The sequence below is a fragment of the Aspergillus versicolor genome (assembly GCF_001890125.1).
Source record: "Aspergillus versicolor CBS 583.65 unplaced genomic scaffold ASPVEscaffold_4, whole genome shotgun sequence".
NCBI classification, from domain to species: Eukaryota; Fungi; Ascomycota; class Eurotiomycetes; order Eurotiales; family Aspergillaceae; genus Aspergillus; species Aspergillus versicolor.
In genome coordinates, this window is record NW_024467527.1 from 366,395 (window position 1) to 389,715 (window position 23,321).

General features: G+C 50.0%; 11 protein-coding genes across 11 annotated transcripts; 5 read left to right on the forward strand and 6 right to left on the reverse strand.

The window, feature by feature from the left end:
- The first annotated feature begins 144 nt into the window (after positions 1–144).
- alg10 (dolichyl-P-Glc:Glc(2)Man(9)GlcNAc(2)-PP-dolichol alpha-1,2- glucosyltransferase) lies at positions 145–2,144 on the forward strand. The gene is made up of 2 exons (XM_040808649.1): positions 145–949; positions 1,001–2,144. The coding sequence occupies exons 1-2, from the start codon at positions 196–198 to the stop codon at positions 2,074–2,076; spliced, it is 1,830 nt and encodes a 609-aa protein (XP_040666879.1). The 5' UTR covers positions 145–195; the 3' UTR covers positions 2,077–2,144.
- A 116-nt stretch (positions 2,145–2,260) lies between these two features.
- On the forward strand, positions 2,261–4,152 carry ASPVEDRAFT_131239 (tyrosyl-DNA phosphodiesterase 1; the record flags this gene model as incomplete). Its single annotated transcript, XM_040806797.1, has 4 exons — positions 2,261–2,716; positions 2,811–2,923; positions 2,982–3,378; positions 3,433–4,152. 4 exons carry the CDS (start codon positions 2,261–2,263, stop codon positions 4,150–4,152), a joined length of 1,686 nt encoding a protein of 561 aa, XP_040666880.1.
- Positions 4,153–4,244: 92 nt separating this feature from the next.
- On the reverse strand, positions 4,245–5,058 carry ASPVEDRAFT_617153 (uncharacterized protein). Its single transcript, XM_040815580.1, has 3 exons — positions 4,712–5,058; positions 4,522–4,587; positions 4,245–4,450 (listed from the first exon to the last, which is right to left on the reverse strand). Exons 1-3 carry the CDS (start codon positions 4,964–4,966, stop codon positions 4,337–4,339), a joined length of 435 nt encoding a protein of 144 aa, XP_040666881.1. The 5' UTR covers positions 4,967–5,058; the 3' UTR covers positions 4,245–4,336.
- Positions 5,059–6,053: 995 nt separating this feature from the next.
- On the reverse strand, positions 6,054–7,049 carry ASPVEDRAFT_131004 (putative U-box domain protein; the record flags this gene model as incomplete). The annotated part of the gene is made up of 3 exons (XM_040806776.1): positions 6,054–6,287; positions 6,348–6,885; positions 6,967–7,049. 3 exons carry the CDS (start codon positions 7,047–7,049, stop codon positions 6,054–6,056), a joined length of 855 nt encoding a protein of 284 aa, XP_040666882.1.
- A 1,022-nt stretch (positions 7,050–8,071) lies between these two features.
- ASPVEDRAFT_52141 (RpiB/LacA/LacB family sugar-phosphate isomerase) lies at positions 8,072–8,545 on the reverse strand (the record flags this gene model as incomplete). The annotated part of the gene is made up of 1 exon (XM_040814583.1): positions 8,072–8,545. One exon carries the CDS (start codon positions 8,543–8,545, stop codon positions 8,072–8,074), a length of 474 nt encoding a protein of 157 aa, XP_040666883.1.
- A 1,995-nt stretch (positions 8,546–10,540) lies between these two features.
- ASPVEDRAFT_52142 (triose-phosphate isomerase) lies at positions 10,541–11,395 on the forward strand (the record flags this gene model as incomplete). The annotated part of the gene is made up of 1 exon (XM_040814584.1): positions 10,541–11,395. One exon carries the CDS (start codon positions 10,541–10,543, stop codon positions 11,393–11,395), a length of 855 nt encoding a protein of 284 aa, XP_040666884.1.
- A 518-nt stretch (positions 11,396–11,913) lies between these two features.
- Positions 11,914–13,952, reverse strand: ASPVEDRAFT_71249 (dihydroorotate dehydrogenase 2; the record flags this gene model as incomplete). Its single annotated transcript, XM_040816102.1, has 3 exons — positions 13,798–13,952; positions 13,094–13,635; positions 11,914–13,038 (listed from the first exon to the last, which is right to left on the reverse strand). The coding sequence occupies exons 2-3, from the start codon at positions 13,553–13,555 to the stop codon at positions 11,914–11,916; spliced, it is 1,587 nt and encodes a 528-aa protein (XP_040666885.1). The 5' UTR covers positions 13,556–13,635; positions 13,798–13,952.
- Positions 13,953–14,082: 130 nt separating this feature from the next.
- Positions 14,083–16,338, reverse strand: ASPVEDRAFT_166605 (uncharacterized protein). The gene is made up of 3 exons (XM_040808650.1): positions 16,189–16,338; positions 15,791–16,126; positions 14,083–15,726 (listed from the first exon to the last, which is right to left on the reverse strand). Exons 2-3 carry the CDS (start codon positions 16,053–16,055, stop codon positions 14,516–14,518), a joined length of 1,476 nt encoding a protein of 491 aa, XP_040666886.1. The 5' UTR covers positions 16,056–16,126; positions 16,189–16,338; the 3' UTR covers positions 14,083–14,515.
- Positions 16,339–16,555: 217 nt separating this feature from the next.
- ASPVEDRAFT_190793 (putative chromatin remodeling complex subunit (Arp8)) lies at positions 16,556–19,340 on the reverse strand. The gene is made up of 4 exons (XM_040809070.1): positions 19,007–19,340; positions 18,867–18,945; positions 18,376–18,784; positions 16,556–18,316 (listed from the first exon to the last, which is right to left on the reverse strand). Exons 1-4 carry the CDS (start codon positions 19,047–19,049, stop codon positions 16,688–16,690), a joined length of 2,160 nt encoding a protein of 719 aa, XP_040666887.1. The 5' UTR covers positions 19,050–19,340; the 3' UTR covers positions 16,556–16,687.
- Positions 19,341–19,426: 86 nt separating this feature from the next.
- On the forward strand, positions 19,427–20,986 carry ASPVEDRAFT_190796 (ADP-ribosylation factor family protein). The gene is made up of 5 exons (XM_040809071.1): positions 19,427–19,891; positions 19,959–19,997; positions 20,073–20,156; positions 20,233–20,556; positions 20,613–20,986. The coding sequence occupies exons 1-5, from the start codon at positions 19,817–19,819 to the stop codon at positions 20,637–20,639; spliced, it is 549 nt and encodes a 182-aa protein (XP_040666888.1). The 5' UTR covers positions 19,427–19,816; the 3' UTR covers positions 20,640–20,986.
- Positions 20,987–21,411: 425 nt separating this feature from the next.
- On the forward strand, positions 21,412–22,994 carry ASPVEDRAFT_82665 (zinc-dependent alcohol dehydrogenase; the record flags this gene model as incomplete). The annotated part of the gene is made up of 9 exons (XM_040817234.1): positions 21,412–21,643; positions 21,701–21,752; positions 21,820–21,901; positions 21,960–21,981; positions 22,052–22,132; positions 22,195–22,288; positions 22,373–22,423; positions 22,483–22,739; positions 22,810–22,994. The coding sequence occupies 9 exons, from the start codon at positions 21,412–21,414 to the stop codon at positions 22,992–22,994; spliced, it is 1,056 nt and encodes a 351-aa protein (XP_040666889.1).
- Between the last annotated feature and the right edge of the window lie 327 nt (positions 22,995–23,321).

Below are 23,321 nucleotides of genomic sequence, written 5' to 3' on the forward strand. Positions count from 1 at the left end.
AAGACCAGTGGTCCATAGAAATCTTGATTATGCGAACAGACCGGCTTTGTTGCTGCGAGTAAATGTGGGCGCTGGGATGCGGTGGTTTGCTCTGTTTGCAGCCCGCAGCTTTCCAGAGTATTTCTCCCCGTTAACTGTAGCTCTCTGCCTTCTTCTCAAGCTCTCGACCCCATTCTATGGTCAATTGACAATACAATGAATGCCCAACCCCGCTCGGGTTTGGCTCTGGCAGCTCGCTATGCCGTTCCATTTGGATTGCTGTTGATCCCTGTGTGGATGACACAAGTCAATTCCGTCGTTCCCGAACCATACCTCGACGAAGCATTCCATATTCCCCAAGCTCAGGCATACTGGGCTCATAAATGGGCACAATGGGACCCGAAAATTACCACTCCCCCGGGTCTATATATTTTTTCCTACGCAGCTTGCGCCCTTATCCTGCTTCTACGAGGCTCCCCGACTGAACTTGACCCTCCCGTACTACGCGCATCCAACGCCGTAGCAGCTGCCGTCCTCCTCCCACTGAGACTGCAGACTGCGCTCGATACCCTGCGGAGACAACGGAATACCCGTCCCTCCGGTGCCTGGCTGAGCCATACGGTGCTGAACATCTGCCTTTTCCCGCCCTTGTTTTTCTTCTCGGGCCTGTACTACACTGATGTTTTGGCTCTTCTATTGGTCATCGAAGCCTACAATTGGGATTTAAGACGCACGCGTTCAAGAACCGCACCTCTTGAGACCATAGTGTTTTTGGCCTTTGGAATAGTAGCACTGGCTTTCAGGCAGACCAATATCTTCTGGGTGTCGGTATTCTTCGGTGGACTGCAGGTGGTCCGGAGGCTCCGCAGGGTGACAAATACCTGCGAGTCTACTGATGTGGCTGATATTGTGAGGGCTGGCTCTAAGAATGAACTATATGACCCTATAGTGCTGGACGCTTCGTTTGCAGGTTAGTACCCTTGTAGCATTTCTACTTAGGCTAAAGCTGATGGGGACGCAGACTACTTCAAGACCGCAGCCTCGCTATGCTCGGTTGCATTGCACAACCTATCTTCTGTTGTCATTTCTCTGGTTCCATATCTGCTCGTTCTGACTGCATTTGGGGGATTTGTTCTGTGGAACGGCAGTGTTGTCCTTGGACACAAAGAGTTCCACACAGCTAGCCTACATCTGGCTCAAATGTTGTATCTCTGGCCATACTTCCTCTTTTTCTCATGGCCCCTCCTTTTGGCCCCGATGGCCAATGTCCTGCTTCCAAAATATATGCTCCCGAAGTTCCTCGATCAGGGCTTCCCGGCCACTCGAAGGCAGCTCCCCAAAATCCTGACTGCGTTGATTGTTATCCCAATCATGGCGGCCGTGGTGCATTTCAACACCATTGTTCATCCATTTACCCTTGCGGATAACAGACACTACGTCTTCTACGTCTTTCGTATTCTCCTGCGCTCTCACCCTTACACGAGATACGCTGCCATTGTTATTTACTTCCTTGGTGCATGGATGGTCATATCCGCCATGGGCTATTCACCTGTCAGGGCTTCTGGAGTTGCTCCAGTTGTCAAGAACCAGCCAGTTGCAGCAACACCACCCTCACTGTCCCAGAATCCAGCCCAGAAGGGGCAGCAAAAACCGGAACGCAAACAAAAGGGGTCTAAGAAGTCAGCACCAGCACCAGCAGCTACTCCCGAACCCATCTCCCCCGAAGTCTTGGCTGATCTCCAGCAACATATCTTGCGACGGCAACGACAAGAGCACGAGGCATCCCGTGTGAGCTTTGTTCTCGTGTGGCTGGCAGCGACGGCACTGTCACTTATTACTGCCCCGTTGGTTGAGCCACGATACCTTATTATCCCTTGGGTGATGTGGAGGCTTCACCTGCCGCAGTCCCCAACGCCGGTGATCTACCGTCGCGCGAGTGATGAGAAGGATCTCGAGGCGAGGGTTGCGATTAATTTCCCGCTGTTCCTGGAAACCGCTTGGTTTTTGCTTGTCAACGTGATTACGGGAGCACTTTTCCTCCGCGGCGGATTTGAATGGCCCCAGGAGCCTGGCAAGATCCAGCGCTTCCTATGGTGATATATATATTTAAATGTAATCCCATAGATTGTAATTTTAAACGTTTTAAAGAGTTATATTATACAGTTTGACTGTTTCACATATGCTATCTGTATCGCTCCTTTTTGCTCATCCCGCAGCTTCCCCCCATCACTCTTATCTTATCTCTCCCAAGCACAAGCACCTTTCCTCCAACAACGCCGTCATGGACGACAAGCAGGACCGTCCAGCAAAACGACCCAAGTTATCATCCAATTCAGCCTCAGATCCACCCGAAAACACCCACTCGCCTAGGCTCGCCTCCCTCCACCGCTCCATAACGCCTCCCGCGGCGCGTCCTGGACGTGTCCCGATTTCCCCGCACCAGAACTCGGAGAAAGAGACGGGGAGTACCAATACAAACCAGCCTCAGCTAATCCCGTCTCCGATCCAATTGACTCGTATCAGGGACTTCAGTGACTCGTTGAAAAACAATGAAGACACGGTCAGATTGCGCGATATCTTGGGTGATCCTATGATCCGTGAATGCTGGCAATTCAATTATTTGTTTGATGTGGACTTTCTTATGAGTCAGTTTGATGAGGATGTGAGAGACTTGGTTTCTGTTAAGGTTGTGCATGGGTCGTGGAAGAGTGAGTCGGATAATAAGATACGGATTGATGTGAGTATCTCTTTATTTTGGTGCTTGTCAGCAGTGCAGTTGGAAATTGAGGGTACATTGAATTGAGCATGAATAAGAACTGATAGCGCTTTAGGAAGCATCCAAGCAATATTCAAATGTTGAGCCGATTGTGGCATATATGCCTGAGCCATTTGGGACCCACCATTCGAAGATGATGATCTTGTTGAGACATGATGACTTTGCCCAGTATGATCCTCTCAAAGACCATCGTACTTTGGCCGTGACCAATACTGAGACAATCTAGAGTTATCATCCACACAGCAAATATGATTCCTGGTGATTGGGCGAATATGTGTCAGGCAGTCTGGCGCTCGCCCCTCCTACCTCTCCGGAAGGATGGTGATGACGAGCAGAAATCTACCGCTTGGGGTTCAGGCGATCGATTCAAGCGCGATTTACTTGCCTATTTGAAAGCATATGGTGTGAAGAAGACAGGCCCCTTGACTGAGCAACTTGCGAAGTATGATTTTAGTGCTATTCGAGCTGCGTTAATCGCCAGCGTTCCTTCCAAGCAGAAGATAGGCTCGTCAAGCAATGGGGATGGTAAACCGCTTTGGGGATGGCCCGCTTTGAGAGATGCTCTGCGAAACATTCCGCTGCATGAAGACGGCAGTAATACAACGCCACATATTGTTAGCCAGGTATTATACCCAGATCGTCCAGTTGTGATTTAGGTGCTGATTCTTGGAACACAGATGTCCTCCATCGCGACACTAGGGCAAACGGACAAATGGCTAAAAGATGTTTTCTTCGACGCCCTTGCTCCGTCAAGATCTACGCAAACATCAAAGAAACAACGGCCACAGTTTTCTGTGATGTTTCCAACAGCCGAGGAAATCCGGCGTTCACTCAATGGCTACAGTTCAGGCGGATCGATCCATATGAAGCTACAAAGCGCTGCCCAGCAGAAGCAGTTACAATATCTACGGCCGTACCTAAAACACTGGGCAGGAGATGTGGCTGATAACCTACCCGCGAACATCCAGGACGCCGGTCGTCGTCGTGCAGCACCACATATCAAAACATATATACGCTTTACAGATAGAGAGAGCATGGACGTGATCGACTGGGCACTTGTCACATCGGCTAACCTCTCAACGCAGGCGTGGGGTGCAGCCACCAATGCAAATGGAGAGGTGCGCATCTGTAGTTGGGAGGTTGGGGTGTTGGTATGGCCGGAACTTCATGCCATGGGGTCTCAGTCGCAGTCGGTGGCCATGGTGCCGTGTTTCAAGAAGGACAAGCCAAGTGCTTCTCGGGAGCTCCCAGCTGATGCGGCAGGGTCGACAGCTCTGGTTGGGTTTCGGATTCCGTACGATTTGCCCTTAACTTCGTACAGTGCACAGGATGTTCCGTGGTGTGCAACGGTGTCCCATTCAGAGCCCGACTGGCTCGGGCAAACTTGGGCAGCATAGCGGATTACCCAGTAGAACATCATGGGTAGATCATAGCATAGCATAGTTTCATTCCTTCATCAACTACTTCGTGCCGTTGCGAAACGTCTCATAGATAGCATCAGATAACATGGAAAAAGCCACCATATCCAAAACCAGCCTTCCGGTCTATTCCATATTGTATTATCCAGTATATTCCCCCTTCTTACTGGGTACCGATCGAGTCAATAAGATCGTTGACCTTCTGGATGTACAGAGCCTGAGCCCGTTGCTGGCTGATATGGCTGATTTCCTTCCACGCGTTGTACTTGTACTTGCTCTGTTCACCATCCGTTAATTCACATGCCGATTTTAAGCGGTAACTGGAAAGCAAAAAGGCTAAGAACGCACCTCGATCTGGTAGAAGCTAGGCTGGGCAGGCTCCTCATCCTTCGACCGCTTGAAGAACGCATACAGCTATACGAAATAATCCTGTCAGCGCTTCCATTCTAAAACTATCCGCTGTATCTTTCCAGCCCCCAGGAAATATGGAAAATAAAAGGGACAGTGGTAGCAAGATGTTCCAAACACCCCAACGAACCTTCAACTTATCATCAGTCCCGGGCTCCTTCTGCAGGGCCTTGACGAGCTCCGTCGCGAATTCGAAACCGGACTTGAGGGCACCGCTCTGATCAGCATCAGAGACCGAGGCGTCGTCACCGCCAGCGAGCACGGCATCGACAGCGGCCTTCAGGGCATCGGCGTTGACCTTTCCGGCAGCGGTTTGCACAGCGGCGGAGAACTTCTCCTTGGACTGCGCAGCGGCGAGGGCGGAGTTGAAGGATTCGACGGCCATTTTTGTTGATTAAGATGGATGGGTTGTGAGTTTAGTGTTGGGTACAGAGAAGAAAAGAGCAGAGAAGAGGAGCTGGAGGGATGAAGAGGAAAGTTGCAATGGTGGGGTGTTGTTTTGGTGGGGTAATTTTGTAGCTTCCCTGATATCCGTTGGGGACTTCCAGATGACCTCCACCACCAGGCAGTATGGTACCATCACCTCATCACCGGAACACTGATCAGAATGCTGAGATACACAGCCCGCTCAGACCGCCAAGTCTATGCACGATGTCGTCAACCGTGCTCTCAAGTCTCGACACCTTGACTTGGGGCCTAGGCTTTCAAGTCCATTCTATTCTCCGCTCTTCCGGAGACGAGCATGTTGGAATATCAAATCGAAATGGTTTTTGTATAACATTAAAAGCTCTACCGGCTTATTACTCACTTTATAGTGCGCATCCGGTTTCATATTTGTGGGGTAGAAGTTGTTTGCGAAGCTGTTTCTATACCAGATCTACAATACTATGTGACACCAGCCCGTCGGGCCAGTCGGGGTGGTGTTCCTTGAGCTCAAACGATATGAATAAATAGGTAGGTAGGTACATTACATCATAGGTATTCGTACGAGCGATGCACCAGATACCAGCCCAAGCCAGGGTAGATGCTCCTACCATATAATGTAGGACCTTGCGGCACTCATACGTAGTTGGTATCAATACTTCGTCCAGCTCTTAGGCAAAATGAGACAATCACGACAAGTCAGGCACCTCGAACGCTAAGTAGAAACTAACCGCTTGACCAGAAGCATGGATGAGTGCTTAGCTAGACTTTGACACGCAAAGACGGGAAATGTGCAAGCCAAGATCTAAGCACATGGGAGTTGGATTGTGTGATTCTTGTTCTCATATTCTATTTGCGATATGGGGTGGATATAACGCCAATTCGCTGACGAGAAAGCAGTGGTCAAAATTAAGGCCCGCATAACATGATGCTATTTGAAAGAACCAACGCCGGAAATGCGAAAAGGGCCAAACAGGAGAGAATCAAATACACAGCTCAGAAGAGGACATGTATGTACGAGGTACACGGTGGAAGTTGAAATGATATATCTACCAATCAACAGCCCAGCCGTTCTTTTCTAAAAAGTCTTCGCAGGCCGCTTTCAAGGCATAGTTCGGTCGTAGATCGTGAACGGTCATCGGTGTCCGTGTGATTGGGTCCACGCCAGATTGTTCGACGTACTTGAGGACACCTATACGGTCGAAGCTGGTACCCGAAGGTATGATAACTGGATCGTGCATGATCTCGAAGGTAATGCCGTCAACAAGGTAGTCGGGGACAACCTGTTCCGTCAGCATCCGAGGTAAGGAAAGAATGAACCTGCCGGTCTTGGATATACTTACCCGTTCTTGGACCTCTCCATTAGAGGCGATACGGAATGCCTCGCGCACATTATGGATATTCTTCTGGGCATCCTCCCTCAGCGCCTTTTGGTCTTCCCCGAAACCCGTCTCCCCGATTTCCCCTCTATCCAGCTGCCCTTGGAGATTGTCTAGCGAACGCTTTAGATCCGCTTCAACCAGCTCCTCCATAGTCGCCAGTGTTTGGTTCATTTCGCGCAGTCGTGATGTCTCTTTCGCAGCCCAGATCTGCTGCTTGGCGCGCAGGACAGCCTTGGAAAGGTTCTCCGTTTGTGCGTTCCTGGCCGCCAGACTGGCACGGTATGCATCAATGGCAACCTCGTATGCCTCCTGTGGCCGCTGAAGGCCCAAGAGCGCCTGGGAGAGGTACCAGCAGCTCTTCAGGCTAGTCGGCGACTTAGTCCCGTATAAATCGATAGCGGCGCGCGCATCGTGCTCAACGCCGGCCCATTTCTCAAGCCTTATCCGGGTGAGGGCGCGATTTGTGAAGAAAGTCGCCTCGCGAGGGTTTTTCTGGATCCTACATGATATGGCGTCGCCATTAGTCTTTTTTGCCCTTTTTTTCCCGCAAAAAGAAAATATTTGTCATGGCTTAGCTCACGCTTGGGAATAGAGCTCCTCCGCGCCATTGTAGTCACCCTCCTTGAACAGAATATTGCCCTTTTCCTTCAGATCGAATGACATGTCGGCCGACTGGTATCGCTCGGGAGTGAAGAAAAGGAATGGTTCACGTCGGGATTACTCTTTCGAGAGAAAGTCAGGAACGGAGAAGTCGTCGCAACGGGTTCTGCGTTCTGGTCAAATATAGTGGGGCAGAGTGTTCAGGTGGTCGACGGTGGTCCACTGTAAAATGCGGAGCCGGTATACTGGATGTAGATAGCGCCAGGGGCAAGCTGCGACTGACGATCCGAGGCTGGGACGGGCGAAGTTATATCGAATGGGTACAGTGTGGGATATTGCACACTTATATCGCAGCCCGAATTGGGACAATGCAAACGCAGCTTGGGGCCAAGGCTGACAGAGCTGCTCCGTTAGTATCTTTGCAGGCGCGGGGCTGGAATGATGCGATTTGGCGGCTTCAGTCAACGGCTCGGTGAAAGCATCTGCCCTGCCTAGTGGAATTGAGGCGAACAAAGTAGATAACAGCCCGGATTGCCATCATCTTGGTATATATTCCAGAAAGCTTGGTGAGATGTGTGGTGAAGTTGGAGATCGAAAGTGATCGATCCCCGCAGAATCTACTATGACTCAGCAATGCTGAGAAAACTCTATGTAACTAAGTCAGATCTCAGGAAAGATTTGAGTATTGAATGCGGATGAAACAAATGTATTCTAGCTCTATCTCTGCGTAAGTAGATGAGGAATAACAAAAATCATTTGGCCCGCCAAATTCATCCTGCCTGCGTGGGATATCGTGACTCGTGCAAAAAGAGCAGAGGAAAAAAGAAACCCGAGATTCATCGGGATCGACGCTGATAAAACACCATATAGGAAAAGCCGAAAGGGTCGGGAGTTGGTCTGACTTGTTCCCCACGCATCGATGATCCGAATTCTCGAACGGTCTGTCCAATGTCACGAGCACCGTTGGATTTTGCAAACGCGGCTCCAGTGACATGGTCATGCAGTCGGCCTGAGTCCGATTGAGGTGTATGGCAGATAAAGTGGGGGCCCCGCCTGAGCCTGTCTCGACCATCCAAATTTCAGATCTACTGAGCGAACTGCTGCTCGTAGTCCTTGATGGCCTGCACCTTAGGGGCAGAGGAACTGTTGGGATCGAACTTGTAGGTCACCCACTCGTTGGCGAGGCGCTTGGCCAGCTCAAGGCCGATAACGCGCTGGCCGAAGCAGAGAACCTGGGCATCGTTGCTGAGGATGGCGCGCTCAACGGAGAAGGAGTCGTGGGCAGTCACAGCACGGATGCCGCGCACTTTGTTGGCGGAAATGGCGACTCCCAGACCGGTGCCGCAGATGAACAGTCCACGGTCAGCCTTGCCATCCCGGATAAGCTTGGCTCCCTCCACGGCAGGGTGAGGGTAAGCGGTCTTGTCGGAGGTAGAGTTGACACCAACATCGAGGACCTCGCTGACATTGGGGTTCTTCTCGAGGATAGACTTGAGGGTATCCTTGTAGGGCTGGCCAGCCTCGTCGGCGGCGAAGACAATGCGAAGGCTCTGAGACATTGTGGATGATTGAAGATAGATAAAAGAAGATAGAAGATGGACTTGAGTGTATTTGGTCACAGAAAGACTGGGTTGTTTGAAAGTCTTGTGGATGGAATGCTGGAGAAGAGAGAGGTGGCGTAAGGGGGGGAGTTGGGAGGCTTTATATAGGCTGGCTGGACAATTGTCCGTCCGCGTCCGGACCTACTCTGCAAGTCCCAAGCGGCAAGCTCAGCAGACTGGTCTGATCGAGCCCCCTCCCCCAGACTGGAGTGGAGATGGGACCTGTGCCTCTTGGGCACAAGGATCCGAAATATGACTTCACGGCAACAAACTTGCAACTCATTGGCCATCTCCACGCTGGCGTCATTAAATACTGGATTCGGCTCGTATCAGCGCGGTTGCATGTGTTCCTTTGTCGCCATCCTTTTCCGATTGATTGTTTGCTGCAACGAGATCCACTGCCATTGTTTGCTGTGTGGATGGCTCTCAATATCGATCCCGCCAAGTCCATCCAAGACCGTCACAAAGGAATAGCTAGCCGACATTGCAAGGAAATGTTGGCAGCCCGCCAACAGCTATGATTAGATGCTCGGGGCTTTTAGGAACAGACTATCGACAAGGAAGTGTTTAATTGCGCCACCACATACTCAGAATCCTTGTTCATACTGGCACATGTGGAGCTTGTTTCGACCTGCGTATACTCCTTGGAAGCGCGGGAGGAGGCTTTGGAGGCCGCCTCGGGTCTGGCGTGCCTCCTGCCAGGTCCGGGATTACACTTCCACGAGCCAACCGGTTTGCACTTAACGGCCTGATCAACGGGGATCCTAACACGCTTGAGTCCATGGATTGCGAATCACAGTTCTTGTTCCTATCTGTCCTATGACGTAAATCTCGTGGCTTGGTGTGCATGCTTCAAGTTTTCGATAATCTTCACGGCTCATCATTCCAACCTGTTTTTGTTGCGCATCTGTCAAATTGCGTCCCATCTCCCCCTTGAGTACAACCAATGGTCTCCTGTCAATATCCACTGCATTCCAAGAATCAGGGCAAGTCTAGATGCTGCTAGCGCATTCGAACATTGCGCTAGAGGGAACGCATTGAAGCAGTCGCACCTTACCGGTTCGGTCAATCCTCCTCAACCCACCCCACCTGCCATCTTGGGCCTGCCCCTCTCGCGTGTAACCACAACCCTCATTGGTCCGTAATGTGACACCCGAACACATTCAGTGGTGGAGCTAGTAATATTACCGGCCGGGACGGATATTTGCTGCCAAAATATTTGATAATCGGTAATATTACCTTGTTTATACACAGAATTCGGGAAGCTCTTTTCAGTTATCCCCGCCGTTATCCATGATTATTGTCCACTAGAGACGTGCTCAGGCGCAGCACCGGAATACCCAGATTCATCAAACGAAGACTCACCGACTCCGAGCTCAGGTCTCATGACCTTCGTAGACCTCCTCGGCCTTGTTGATGGACAATTCAAATACGCTGAAGAGCCCTTGACAACGCGCCCCACGGCGCTCGTCCACTTCTCCCCCCCTCTCCATTTTAATCCCCATTTTTATCCCCAGATCATCTTCTCCAGACTGTCATCGACGCTGCGGACCACAATTGTCCGGACAGTGGCCTCATTGGACGAGTGGATGTATCTACGTGGGACGATCTCTGTCTGTGTCTTCTTTTGCTGGGTAAGTCGACCGAATGCGACTCCATTTCCCCGTCTCAAAGGTGTCCTGCCAGTCGCCAATGAGAGTGCCCCGCAAGAGAAATGGATCATTCACTAACGCGCGTGGTGCAGTGATTGGCAAGCTCACCTTTGACCCGGGTACGACATTCGATTCATTTCCTTGCCATTCTTGCGCTTTCGTCACTGGCCCAGTGTTCCGAGCATTCCTTATCTAGCCAGGACGGCAAGAATTGCGTGAACAACAACAACCGGTTGAACAGAAGGTTGTGTGTGAAACATCGAAATCTAAAGCTGTTGAGAGGGTTTATTGCGCGAAGATCATGGAGTCAAACACAAAGCAGGCCTATCCGGTCCTGCCCAAGAATCTTCTTTTGATCTCCTTGAAGATGTACTTTGAGCCGTCGCGAACGCTCGAGTACTGCCGCGCACTTCTCGACCCCAAAAACGACATAGTTCGACCAGAAAACCGATCTAAGCTACTCCTAGCTCTAATCCCTGACTTTCTCACCATTTATCCCTGTGCGGGAATTATCAACGAATACGTCTCTTCCTTGCCAAAAGATGATTCCCCGTCACTTCCCGCCCCGTTCCTACTAGGCGCACAAGACTGTTTTTGGGAATCTCTCGGGGCCTACACCGGTGAAGTCTCACCACTTGCTCTTAGCTCCATGGGTGTCTCCATCGTTGAGTTAGCCCATGCCGAGCGCCGCTCTATCTTTGGAGAAACAGATGAGCAGGCTGCCCGCAAGGCCGCCGCGGCCTGTGCACACGGCATGGTCCCTTTGGTATGCATCGGCGAAATCAGTGCACCTGGCCCAGTGGCTTCGGAGGCAGTTGGGCTTGCGGTGCGCGAGTGCGAAGTACTGGTTCGTGCTATACTGAACGCTATTCCGGCCGATGCACCCGTCATTTTTGCCTATGAGCCTGTCTGGGCCATTGGGAAGCCGAAGCCCGCCAGTGTGGATCATATCTCTGCTGTGGTGGACGGGCTGCGCACATTGGTCGGCCAGCGACCTGGAGATGTCCGTATTCTGTACGGAGGCAGTGCTGGGCCCGGCCTGTGGGGGCCCGGAGGTCTGGGGAAAGCTGTCGATGGCATGTTTCTGGGTCGATTTGCGCATGAAATCGAGGGCGTGCGCAAGGTCGTCCGAGAAGTGGAGGAAACTCTCATTTGAAGATTGAAACCAACCAATGAAAAAGCTGAATCGCGATTTTTCCAACGCAGACTAAATGTCATAGATGGGGCTAACAAACAACTTTACATTTTACGGCATTCGAAACAAACGGGGTGCAACAATATTGACTAGATTTTAATGCGATGACCTGATCTTACTATTTTTTTCATCCTTTCCCCCTCTTCTCGCCTACAACGGACAAGCGTGGCTTTGATCCTTGCAAGCCACGCCGCAGCCGAAAGTGCATGATGACCTCATGGGGCTTACCGCGGAGTCAGAGACCTCTGCCACCACCTTGGATGACAATCCATCCCTACAAGATTGCCTTAGGTCGACTGTGCAGCGGACTTTTACACGCAAGTGGTTGGTGGCTACACCTTTTTAGGGTACCGACATGGGCAACAAAAATACCACAGCCAAACAATATACCAGAACGTCAAAGCGCATGCAACAACGGGCTAATCATTTTTCGAGTTATCAAAATCGATTCTATCTTGAATTAATTCCTTTCTGACAGCTTAGCTCGTTTCCTCCCGCAGTTCCTGTTTCACTCGAGTCACAGTTCCAACTCCGCCATAGACAACACCCGTGTACATCATGGCAACAGAGGCCCCTGCGTCTAAGGCAGCTCGAGCCTGTTTACCGTTGGTGATGCCTCCAGAAGCGAAGATAACTTTGCGCTGTAACCCACTTGGCGCCTCCACGGAAGGAACGTTTTCCGAGTCAGGCTCGGCTCGCGTAGTGGTTGCTGCCAATTCCTTGGCAATTCCGGCCTTTTCCGAATCATCCTGGATCGCATCCAGCATCGCCCGGTACCGAGCCACAAGGACCACCGTACGGTCGAACAGCTGTGGGCCGGAATATCCACCAGTCTCTTTAAGTGCTGCCTGTTCTTTTGAAGGAAGCGTGTAACCTTGGGGTAGAGGGTCCGGGCGGCGGTTCGTTGTATTTCCGACAATTACTCCGTCGACACCAGAGCCTCGAACAGCGTCGCAAATTCCGGAGACTTGCTCGTCTGAGTCCTCATCCGGACTGACCTTGACCATAACATACGGTTTAGTCTTGCGATCCACGCTCTTTGCAGCCCCCACGACAGCTTTGAGGATTGCAGTGAGCGGAGCAGTAGCTTGCAAATCACGGAGACCGGGTGTGTTGGGGCTTGATACATTCACGACAAGAATATCAGCATATTTGGCCAGACGGTCCACGCAATACACATAGTCGCGCTTGACGGCCTCGATATCAGCATCCGGCGTAGCCTTGTTCTTGGCCACTTGGACAGCAAGAAGCTTCCCAGCCTGAAGACTACCCGGAGGTACCTGAGCATCGCCATTCAGAACACGCTCCTCGGCCGTATCATGTAGCCCAAACCCATTATTGTAAGCGTAATCGCGAACTCTTTGCTCCAGAATAGCTGCCATGTGATCTGCCCCCTTAGAGTTAAGGCCATACCGGTTGATCATGGCTTTCTGCGAAGGCAGTCGGAATACTCTAGGGCGTGGGTTGCCGTCCTGTGGCAAAGGGGTGGTGCCTCCAACTTCCACGATAGCGGGACCGATCGCGAACAGCGGGTCGGGGATTTCGGCATGCTTGTCAAGCCCGCCTGAGATACCGATAGGGTTTGACAGCTTGTACCCAAAGACCTATTCTGACCATAAGCATTTTTTGGGCTATGAAAGTAAGTATAATGCCACCCACCTCGGTCTCCAAAGCCCCATCACCATCAGGATCACCTCGCTCCCGTGGATGCAAACCATATTTATGTAATATCCTTAACGCATCGACACCAATATGGTGCGCATCCTCGGCATCAGGAAAGAACGTCCTGATCAAGGGCACAGCGCCGTAACGATGAATACTCGCACGCGTATCTGACCCGTACACCCACCCAACCAACAGCGTCAGAGCCAACGACGTCCCCAGAACTGTTCTTCGCAACCCGCGACCTGATTTCTTGGGAGCCTCTTTAGCTGCCTCAGCTGCCGCCGTTGTGGTTGTTGCTGCGGGTGCCGCCGCGCCTCCGGTAGTCGCTGCGCTGGTATCAGATGCATACCGTAGACCCTGAGAGTTCGCCAACCGTCGGCACGTTGGGACAAAGGTCCGTCTTGGGAGACGGGTTGCACCCGTGAGTGTAACCCTTCGGACACAGTTCGTAGCCATTTGCACTCTGTGTAAGGGTAGTAGACAGTACAGGAAGAAGTACGTAGTGTCCGCTCAGAATTAGTTCAAGACTGGTAAACCTGCATACATAATAAAGTTTAGCAGACCGAACTTAATGACGAAATAACATCGACTTCATTTCAATTGGACCCATTCCAGCGAGGTATGCAAAAGATCACAAGAGAAAGCTCGAAGACCTCGAAGACCGAAGCTAGACGCTCGGTCCGAAATACTCAACTCACCAGTCCAGTCAATCAACGCCCAAAACAGCGCATTCAGTGTCCTCGAAGGGTCAGCTTGATAAATATCTCGCGTACTTAAACTCAATTGAAGAGCCAAGCCACAGAAATTGAACCCAGAGATCCTCGTCGAGGGTGCGTACTTTGGTCAACGGTCCCCAGTCCACCTCCGGGTCCGGCGAACTTCTTCTACCGCCTTGGGCAGAAGGGTGGTGGGGAGGGCGGTCAGAGAATAGATCGGGTAAAATGGCAGCCTTGGCAGGGCTCAGCTGGCTACATACAACTGCTAGGTAATTATTGAATTAGAAGATATGTATTCATTTGGTATGATCAGTATATGAACACAAAGATCATAGGAAGTCATTTGGAGACCACCAAGCACATGAAAAGAGCAAAGAAGGAAGAAGATTCGCTGAACTCCAAATCCCCAGTAGATATTTATGCCACTCAAAATATTGGAAACAAAACGCCTGTTTTTGCCGCCTGACGCCAATTGGCAGATGAAGTCAAGAGTCAAAAAGTTAAGCCGGAGCTGATAGTCCGCAACGGCTTGCCGATCGGCTGGAATATGGGTACCAGAAAGACAAGACAGGAAGTCAAAGGTAGAGAAAGCTTCCAAAGGTTTTCCTAGTAATAACAGGTAAAAGATGGATGAATAGATGCCGAAGTTGAGAGACTGGAAAAGGGCACCAACAGACGCACAAAATCTGGCGCGATTAACTCATTCGTCGCTCATTCTATCATCGTCGTCTTCATCTACCTTCGGTTGCACATCTGTTCCCTCTTCGGTTGGCTGGGACTCGGGTTCCTCAGCAGGCTCTGGGGGAGGGGGCATTGTTTTAGCGAATTTAGGGTCGATGGCAGCGCGGTAGGTGGATCGTTTGTATAACTCCAGTTCCTCTGGATCACGAGCCACAACTTGCATCTGGTGGACCTGGTCTTCCTTCGATTTAGGCTTTGTGGGTGCGAGGCCTGCCTGGGCGATGGTTCGTGCACGCTCGGGCTTTAGGCGCGTCTTTCCAATGATGGGATAGTAATAAGCAGCCTTCTGTGTTGGCGTGGTGGTATTATCCTTTGCTTCCGCTGGGTCGTGAAGTGCCATTGCAATGTCCGTTTGTTTCTGGGGGTTGCCAAGTGCCTGTGCGGTTGTGGCATATGTACGTGCACGATCATAACGGTGGAACTTCATGTTGTCAGCACCCTCATTGGTGTAGAGATCTTCGTTGTCGCGGTCGGGGTTGGATAAATGTAAACTGTTTCGAACGTTCTTCACCGAATCCTTCTTCTCCGGTAGGAATAGGTCATAGTCGTATGGGACAGGACCGGGATCTTGGTACAGGTTAGGGTTAGATTTATGCAGGGATTTCTTGGTGGCGTATTCTTGGGCAACACGCTCCTCAGGCTCTGAGGGAAGCAGAATCGCAACGTCCATACGCTCATCCCGTTTGCCTCCAGAACCCTGGACTGGGGCTTTGTCGAATTTGAACTGCACAAAACCTCCAGGATCGGGGAAGCCTTGTAAATCGGGGAGAAGTGGATAGTAACCGACGGGTTTTAACTTTGGATTATCCGGATGCACAGGTTGCGCCCACGCATCAGTCTCAAGTTTCGTCGGGGCGAGACCTTTGATTTGGCTTGACGTATCTTCACCCACGTGTTTGCTGTCCGGGTAGGCAATATCGAATCCCTTCAGGATATACTTCTTAATATATGTCGGGTCATCTTGAGACTTCTTATCGATGCGCGATTTAGGACGGATAGCCGTGACCTTTGGCCCATCAGGGGCGCGAATACCGGCGGAAATGTATTGCGTGCGGCGGAGGAAACTGACATTGGAATTTTTGGGCGCAGGGTTTTTCAGTTGGTCGAGTGTCAAAAGAAGCGGTAGGTCAGCAGGGTCAATTGGTTCTGGGTTTTCCGGCGCCATGATTGCTGAGAATAGAAGTCAAATTAGTGTCTCGCTTTAGTAGTTATTCAGCTGGGTTCAGGAACCTACCGCTCTCATCACCCAGATGCAAGCCTGGAATACCAACCAGGTCGATTGGCATACCACCTTCCGCGTCGACATCAATGTTGGGTTCTTCACGTCGGCCTAGATTAGAGGCAAACCCGGGAGTAAGAAACCTCTCAAGCCCTTCATGCGGAATGTCGAGGAACTTCGGGGGCATATCAGGAGGAGGGAGATCATTTCGATAACGCAGGGAAGCTATGTATTCCTGGTGGAAGCCCCCAGAGGAGCTGCTATCCTTTGATTTGGACATGTCTGGTTTCCGCACTTCAAAAATTCCAGCGAAATCAGGTGGTGTTTTTCGACACGAAGGCGGGGTACAATCTATTCAATTAATGTTAGCATCCATATATTCGAGTCTACAGCTAGCTTGCCGGTAGACATGCATTGAGCAGTAAGGGAGATTGGAGGGATCTCGGAATCCCGAACAACAATCAAGTCCCCGTTTTCAGTGCTTGAATTGACCGGCACAAGGACTTAAACAATATATGAGCTGGTTATTGGCTGCTTTTGTGAACCATGAGACTGAACAGAGCGCGCAAACTTACCTGGGGTTCGAGGAACCATTCTGCACATCCCTACCGCCTAGTGTTTATGGTTAGTGCTGAAATGATCGGGCAGAGCGGAGAATTGTTAGTCCGAATTTCAATCCATACTGTGGTTGGTTATGTAATCTGATAACACAAAAGAAGCAGGCTTGATGGAATTCACTGGAAAGAACAATACCACATTGGTAAGGTATTGCACTGTTATCTTAGGTAGTAACAATGTATTGAGGAATATCCAAAATTTATTAAGCTATATAGAATCATAACTGGGTACTTTCTAGTTTTTGGTATACCCACCATGGAGAAAACCCCATAACAGCAATTTTCATTCTAAAAATCAATAAGCCCACATACACTTGTATGCGAGCAGACGGTGTCCTAGGCGATCATATTCTAGCTGGCTAATCCAGCTATCATTCGTCCCACTGAGTTTCCCAAACACGCTGGCGCCCTTCCACGCGACAACCTGCGGGTCAAGGTCTCTTGGCGGCGTACCAATCATGATTTCCTTCGCGAAACCTGGCTGAAGAAGTTGAAGTCGTTCTTCTAAGAACAAATGGAAGTTGCTGACCAGGCTTCCTCCACCGACAACCATGATTCCACCGAGGAAATCGCGCATCTTCCGCTCGTCTGAGCGGGCAGCATGTATGATTGAGGTAAGGATTGCCTTGTCCAAGGGGTACGACGGGAGAATATCGTCACGCTCCTCGACGGTGGGCTCACGGGGCTGAGATGTGCTTTGGCTTTGTCCAGCAGGTGCGGGAGTAGCGCCACCCCCTGCTTGTGGTGTGCCCTCTGGTACCGGGGAGCCGGCAACGGACGATCGGGGAGTGGCCTCGGCGTCCTGTACACGGCTCAGAGCATTCAGCTGCTGTGATCGGCTAGGAGTTGCTTGTACGTCCACAGTGCTCACCTGGGAGTCACCGTTGACTTGGCCGCTAGAAGATGGAGGAGCAAGCATCGTCAGGATTTCCGACTGGGCGGCGGAAGTTGGATCATTTGGTTGGCCATCATAAATATCCACAGAGCGAGTAATCAATTTCCGTCGCCCATTGAGTTTATTCGAGTTGTCAAACAAAGTCGGGTGGAAAACGCCCATTGGAGCAAGGTGCACCTCATCGTATGCTTTGAATGTATACTTGCGAGTGTCTTGGCCAGCAACCCGGAGATGGAAATCGAAGACCTGTACAGAAACGCTCGCTTCGTTCATGGTACAGACGTTCTTCTTCAACTCCTCAGCTAACAGGAAGTCATACCTGTGCCATAAGTTGATCTCTTCGTAAGGGAAGTGATCATGAAGCATCATCTTGACGAATAGCTCAGTCATATCCGCTCCGCCATATTTCAGATTCACACGCGAATTTTCGATGCACATTCCTTCCTCGACACAACATATTGATGTCTTTTGCGCACCAATATCAACAACGCAGGCCGAGGTGAATCCAGCACCAAAGGTGGCAGCAAGACTCTCTTGGATGAAGCAAACGCGAGCGAACGAGAACTCCCTCATGAGCATATCAAGCATTTGGGTAACGTATGACTTTTCGAACAAATCCGGGATCACAAACACGCAGGAGTACTGCGGCCAGTCTTTCTTGCTTGTAAGGCCCAGCTGGGTCTTGATCGCATCTTCAAGGATGATGGAAATGTCCAAGAACATGAGCCGCTTGTTGTCATAATCCTCCTCATTACACCAACCATACTTCATAGGCCAGAAGAGTTTATAGCGGGGTTTTGACTCGTCGGGTATCCGCAAAGCTGGCTGTCCCACAATGTACTCGGGCGCCGGGTCTGGAATTTCAGTCCATTCAACTCGCATTGGATCATTGTGTTCTGAGATAGTCTCCGGTACTGTCCGGCGGTTATAGTTGATTACCATTTCCTTGGAGTTTGGCAGAGTTCGACGTTTGTTCTGTCGCATATGTGTTTTGAGATCTGCGGCTATGGATGTATACTGCGAAGAGAACTATAACCAATTAGCTCCAGTAGAGTAAAAAGCATCATTAACTGGGATCCAGGACATACCTCTGGGCCGAATTTCTTCTCCGGCTCCATTTCAGAGCCATCATCCAGCTTCAACCTCTTCGGGCAAGGCTCCTCATGATCTTCGGATTCACTAGTAGTTGATTTCCGCGCGATGACCATAGGGATGGTTTTCGGCAGCGCATCGCTAGACAGGCCAATACGAAGATTCTGGCTGCCGACATGGATGACGACGACTTTGGAACCCAAAGTCTCCGTAGCCGCCTCCTCCGCCTCTTCCATGTTTGCGCCGCCATCCATCTCTGTGTCCGCTTCGGGTATTCCTAGGTCATTTGTCTTTGCCATTGCAAGTGCACGGTCGCGGTCTTTGGCATTTTTAGCCATCCGATTCCGATTCTCTTCATTTTGCAACCTGAACGCCAGGTACTGATCGTCGCGCTTGAGGTAGTCACTGCAATATAGGGAGAGTGCTCCGTTAGTGAGAAGAATCTTAAATAACAGAAAACAATATGGTAATTAAATAGGGCACGAACGTGTAATAGTTTTTCTGGTTGATTGCGGGGATCACAGGCCAGCTGGAGAGGTCCATATTGTTATCCGTCCTTTCGAGGCCTAAGCAGGAGTTAGGGCATGCAGCATATCACGATGGAGGGGAATTAATTGAATTACTGACCCTCATCCCGAAGGAGGGCTTTCCCAGACTTCTTGCCTACCATTTTGCGTAGCTCCTGGTTCCAACACAAGGATCAATCTTCGTTCAATCGCGCCGGAAGTCGGACCAGCTTCGTCTGGAAGGCTGCCAAGGGGTTCGTTTGGGGGTGGTCGGAATCGGGGTCCGATCAGAGGATAAGGAGAAAGCGAAAGGAAGGTCGGGGGTAGGTGGAAGAGGAAGACTGTTGAACTCAAGCTGTTGCAGATAGAGAAAGAGCGTCATCAAGACCAATGCGACATGCACATACTCTCCGCTCGGCAAGCCTGGAGCGTGAAAGGCGAATTGCTCCAAACGGTATAGCGCAAAGGACACTGCAGTATACACTATACAGTTCCAACCACGAACCCATTACAGCAACAACACAACAGATTCCAGGAGATAGTGATATAGATTAATTGTGAATTATAAATCAGCACAGTCATTTCTTTTCTCAGGACTGAAAAAACCAAATTGCAGTTGCTCAGGGTCCAGGACAGCGTGAGTGGAAGCTTTGACCAGCCCGATCGCCCGCCCTGCGATTTAGTCAGCTTCGATTCTGGAGGTTCTGGGGTTTTGCTGCGCTGGGTCATCTTCCTCCGACACAAAGCACTTCCTCCTTTCTCAAGCAACTGTCTTTCTCCGATAACTTCTTCTAACCTTTCCACTATACCCTTTCATACTCGCGTTTATCTGCCGGGACGACGAACCCCCGTTCCCTACGATCGGTCGCCGCCTGAACGCTGCCGCTAAAGGAGTATCGCCGCTTTCCACCGCCAACGAACACAAGCAGTCATGGGAGGTTCACTTTCGCGACTATGGTCCTTGTTATGGGCAAAAAAGGAAATTCGAATTTTGATTCTTGGACTTGTATGCCAATAATTTTAACATCTGCAAAATGCTTGGGACGCTGGAACTGAGACGCTATCTCTCATAGGACAATGCTGGCAAGACCACTCTCCTCTACAGGTTAAAGGTATGTTCTCTGTTATATCTCGCTGGGTCCGCGCATAGTCTTTTGAATTTTGTGCTAATATGAATTTCGTGATAGATCGGCGAAGTCGTGACCACAATACCCACCATCGGATTCAACGTAGAATCAGTGACGTACAGAAATTTGAACTTTAATGTTTGGGTACGCGCTTCATAACATCTTCAGTCCATCCTTTATATGCTTCAGAATTTATTCGCTCATGCAATCTGCACTTTAGGATCTCGGAGGCCAAACCTCTATTCGTCCATACTGGCGGTGCTACTACGCTAACACCGCTGCCGTCGTTTTCGTGATCGATTCCACAGATGTTGAACGTCTCAATACAGCTGCCGATGAACTTTCTGCAATGCTAAATGAGGAGGAGCTGCGTGAAGCTGCACTTCTGGTCTTCGCAAACAAACAAGATCAGCCCGGTGCAAAGGGCGCTGGAGAAATATCAGAGGCACTAAAACTTGGGGAACTGCGGGATAGGAACTGGAGCATTGTGGCATGTTCTGCCATTGATGGTAAAGGTCTAAACGAAGGCATGGACTGGTTGGTGGTACGCTTGTCTACACTCCCAATGAAATCGGGCTCTGCTAACGTCGGAATGTGCAGCAAACTCTTCAATCCGAAAACGCATAAGCGCTGGCGTCTTTTGTCGTGCGATAGAATCTTTTAATATTCCCCTCCTCGGCATTTGATGCTATGGAGTGCATGTCGTTATACAGTATATTTTTTTTTGATGTGGGGATTTTGAGACGAGACGAGCGTAATATCATAATTGATTCGAATATGTCCAGTTGGCTTTGTTCGATTTTCCTTGTGTTTGGCATGACATGGAGCTGTGGTTGGAACTGGTTATATGAAGCCTTGGAGCGCGCGAACATGCTTGGGTGTATAAATCAACAGCAACTACTACTGCATTGTACCAGACTTTGAAAATATTACTGATTAGTATAAATCACTAGTAACTGTCAACTGTTTCTAACGTTAGGGTGTATTTATTGGTCGTTATCCTATCAGACACTAACGACTATATACATATACGGTTTCAGCTATATTCAACTTTTTTTAATTGGAAGCTACCACAAATTATATATATATATGTATATATCATTCCTACTCACTTGGAGGGCAAAGGCTAACTACTCCTACTGTTCAAAAAACACGCCATCTCCATCTCCTGACCTTCAAATTCCAGACTACAAGACCAGTTATACTCCCCGCAATTGATACTTATCCTCTCCATTTACGTATCTACCCCGCACCTTACCACAAAGAACTGAAAGATAAGAGAGCGAACCTTAATAGGGCTCCAATTGCAGTCTATTTCATCCTCTCATTCAATCCCAAAGCCACTGAAAACTTTCTTTCCCGCAATTCCATCCACGGTAAAGGGACTAATACGGATACAATGACCGAGCCCCGGGCACAAACCGCAGCTGTCCTCCCCTCCACCGGAGCAACCGCCAACAGCCGTCTCGAAATCAAGAATGACAGGCCCATTCCCTCTCCAGCGCAGGGGGAGTTGCTTGTTAAGCTGGAGTTCTCGGGGGTCTGTCATTCTGACGTGCACAGTGTTCGCGGGGAGACGCCTATGTTGACGGATGTTGCAGGGCACGAAGGGGTTGGGAAAGTTGTCAGAGGTGAGTATTTCACTAGACTTTGTGGAAATAGTTTGGAGCTAGTGTTGACTGATTTAGTTGGCGATGGTGTAGATGAAGGGGCTTGGATGGGGAAGAGGGTTGGTATTAGGTATGATTCCCGCCCTCGAGGCTACGACTAGAATAACGGTAATTGAGATTGTGCCTACGAATTATAGATGGCTATACAGTTCGTGCCTGGAGTGCGAGATCTGCGAGAGGAATAATACCGCTTGTCCTTATCAAAAGAACGCTGGTGCAGTATGTTATTCTACCTTATGGAGTGGACTGACCGAAAGCTAATATACAAGATATGCAGAATGTGCCAGGAACATTTCAGCGTGTGTAATCCACTATAGCTTTTGAACTCATAGCGACTATACATTGATTCTTCTGATGCTTTTTTTATAGAGTACATCGTCAGCCCTGCAGTGCACGTAACGAGGATCCCGGAACAATTAGCTCCTGACGAAGCTGCGCCTCTGCTATGTGGTACGATAGCCGTCACCAAACATGTGCAGTATTGAGGGCTCTAACAGATTTCTATGATATAGCTGGAATCGCGATGTATTCATCGATCATGAAGACAAGAACTCGTCCCGGGGACTGGCTCGTCCTTCCTGGTGCTGGAGGTGGTTTGGGGCATATGTACGTTTTCGACCACCACATTGGTTCTGCAAAGCACGAGGTGACATGACCTCACATTGCATCAGCTGATACATTGACTGTTAGGGGTGTACAAATTGCGGTAAGAAAGGGTCTAAAGGTCATCGCAATAGACAGGTACGAAATATCCTAAGACCAAGGTACCTACCAGGGGAAGAAAGACTGACCCTAAGCAGCGGCGAGAAGAAGAAACAACTATGCATAAAACTCGGGGCCACGGCCTTCGTCGACTACAAAACTGATGATGTCCAAGACGCGGTGAAACAACTAACCGCTGGCCTCGGTGCACACGCTGTAATCTGCACGGCAAACAGCGAGGCATCGTACGAGCAAAGCATGCGGCTTCTCCGTCGTTTAGGAGTGCTTGTGTGCGTTGGGATACCTAATGTCCCGTTCCGATTGCCGGCGACACCGTTTGATATGATTGTTAAAGGTGAGTTACTCACCTAATTGCGGTCATCGATGACGGTTTAGACGGTGTGGGGCTGACAAGATGTATCTAGGGCTAACGATTGTTGGGAATTCAGCTGGTACGGCGCAGGAGATGAATGAATTAATGAAGATGGCAGTAGCAGGGGAGGTGAAGGCTCATATTGAGTGCTTTGCATTTGATCAGCTCGATGATGTTATTCAGAGGCTTGGGAGGTCTGAGATTGAGGGACGGGCTGTTATGCGGATTCCGGAATAATTTGGGGGGGGAGGGATAGTGACGTTTTGAGTAAGGTAACAAACACCCTCATAGCCAGTTTCCTGACTAACTTGGGATGAGGCTGATGGGGCAAATGCAGCGGGTCTGATTTGTGCTTAGTTTTAGTACTTTTTAGCCTGAACCCTGCATCAACAGCGGTCCGTCTTGAATATGAAAGCAAGGAATGGAATTAGTCGGCCTTCATATCTTCCACGCACTTGTTAAGGTACACGGTGGACTTGGAGGATAAAGTTGGATAATGGGTTTGAGTCCGACTCGAAAATATATCTCAAACATACCCGCCATCAAGGTGGGCAAAAACATTGC

Bases quoted from the DNA above. Each gene is read 5' to 3' on its own strand.
- ASPVEDRAFT_190793 (XM_040809070.1), bottom strand. From the start codon at position 19,049: ATGGTAGGCAAGAAGTCTGGGAAAGCCCTCCTTCGGGATGAGG. The intron at 18,946-19,006 runs GTCAGTAATTCA...ACTCCTGCTTAG, and splicing joins AGCCCTCCTTCGGGATGAGG to GCCTCGAAAGGACGGATAAC. The intron at 18,317-18,375 runs GTATGTCCTGGA...AATTGGTTATAG, and splicing joins AGAAGAAATTCGGCCCAGAG to TTCTCTTCGCAGTATACATC.
- ASPVEDRAFT_190796 (XM_040809071.1), top strand. From the start codon at position 19,817: ATGGGAGGTTCACTTTCGCGACTATGGTCCTTGTTATGGGCAAAAAAG. The intron at 19,892-19,958 runs GTATGCCAATAA...TATCTCTCATAG, and splicing joins GAATTTTGATTCTTGGACTT to GACAATGCTGGCAAGACCAC. The intron at 19,998-20,072 runs GTATGTTCTCTG...ATTTCGTGATAG, and splicing joins CTCTCCTCTACAGGTTAAAG to ATCGGCGAAGTCGTGACCAC.
- alg10 (XM_040808649.1), top strand. From the start codon at position 196: ATGAATGCCCAACCCCGCTCGGGTTTGGCTCTGGCAGCTCGCTATGCC. The intron at 950-1,000 runs GTTAGTACCCTT...ATGGGGACGCAG, and splicing joins GCTGGACGCTTCGTTTGCAG to ACTACTTCAAGACCGCAGCC.
- ASPVEDRAFT_166605 (XM_040808650.1), bottom strand. From the start codon at position 16,055: ATGTCCAAATCAAAGGATAGCAGCTCCTCTGGGGGCTTCCACCAGGAA. The intron at 15,727-15,790 runs GTAGGTTCCTGA...TTCTATTCTCAG, and splicing joins GCATCTGGGTGATGAGAGCG to CAATCATGGCGCCGGAAAAC.
- ASPVEDRAFT_617153 (XM_040815580.1), bottom strand. From the start codon at position 4,966: ATGGCCGTCGAATCCTTCAACTCCGCCCTCGCCGCTGCGCAGTCCAAG. The intron at 4,588-4,711 runs GTTCGTTGGGGT...TATTTCGTATAG, and splicing joins GGACTGATGATAAGTTGAAG to CTGTATGCGTTCTTCAAGCG. The intron at 4,451-4,521 runs GTGCGTTCTTAG...GATGGTGAACAG, and splicing joins CTAGCTTCTACCAGATCGAG to AGCAAGTACAAGTACAACGC.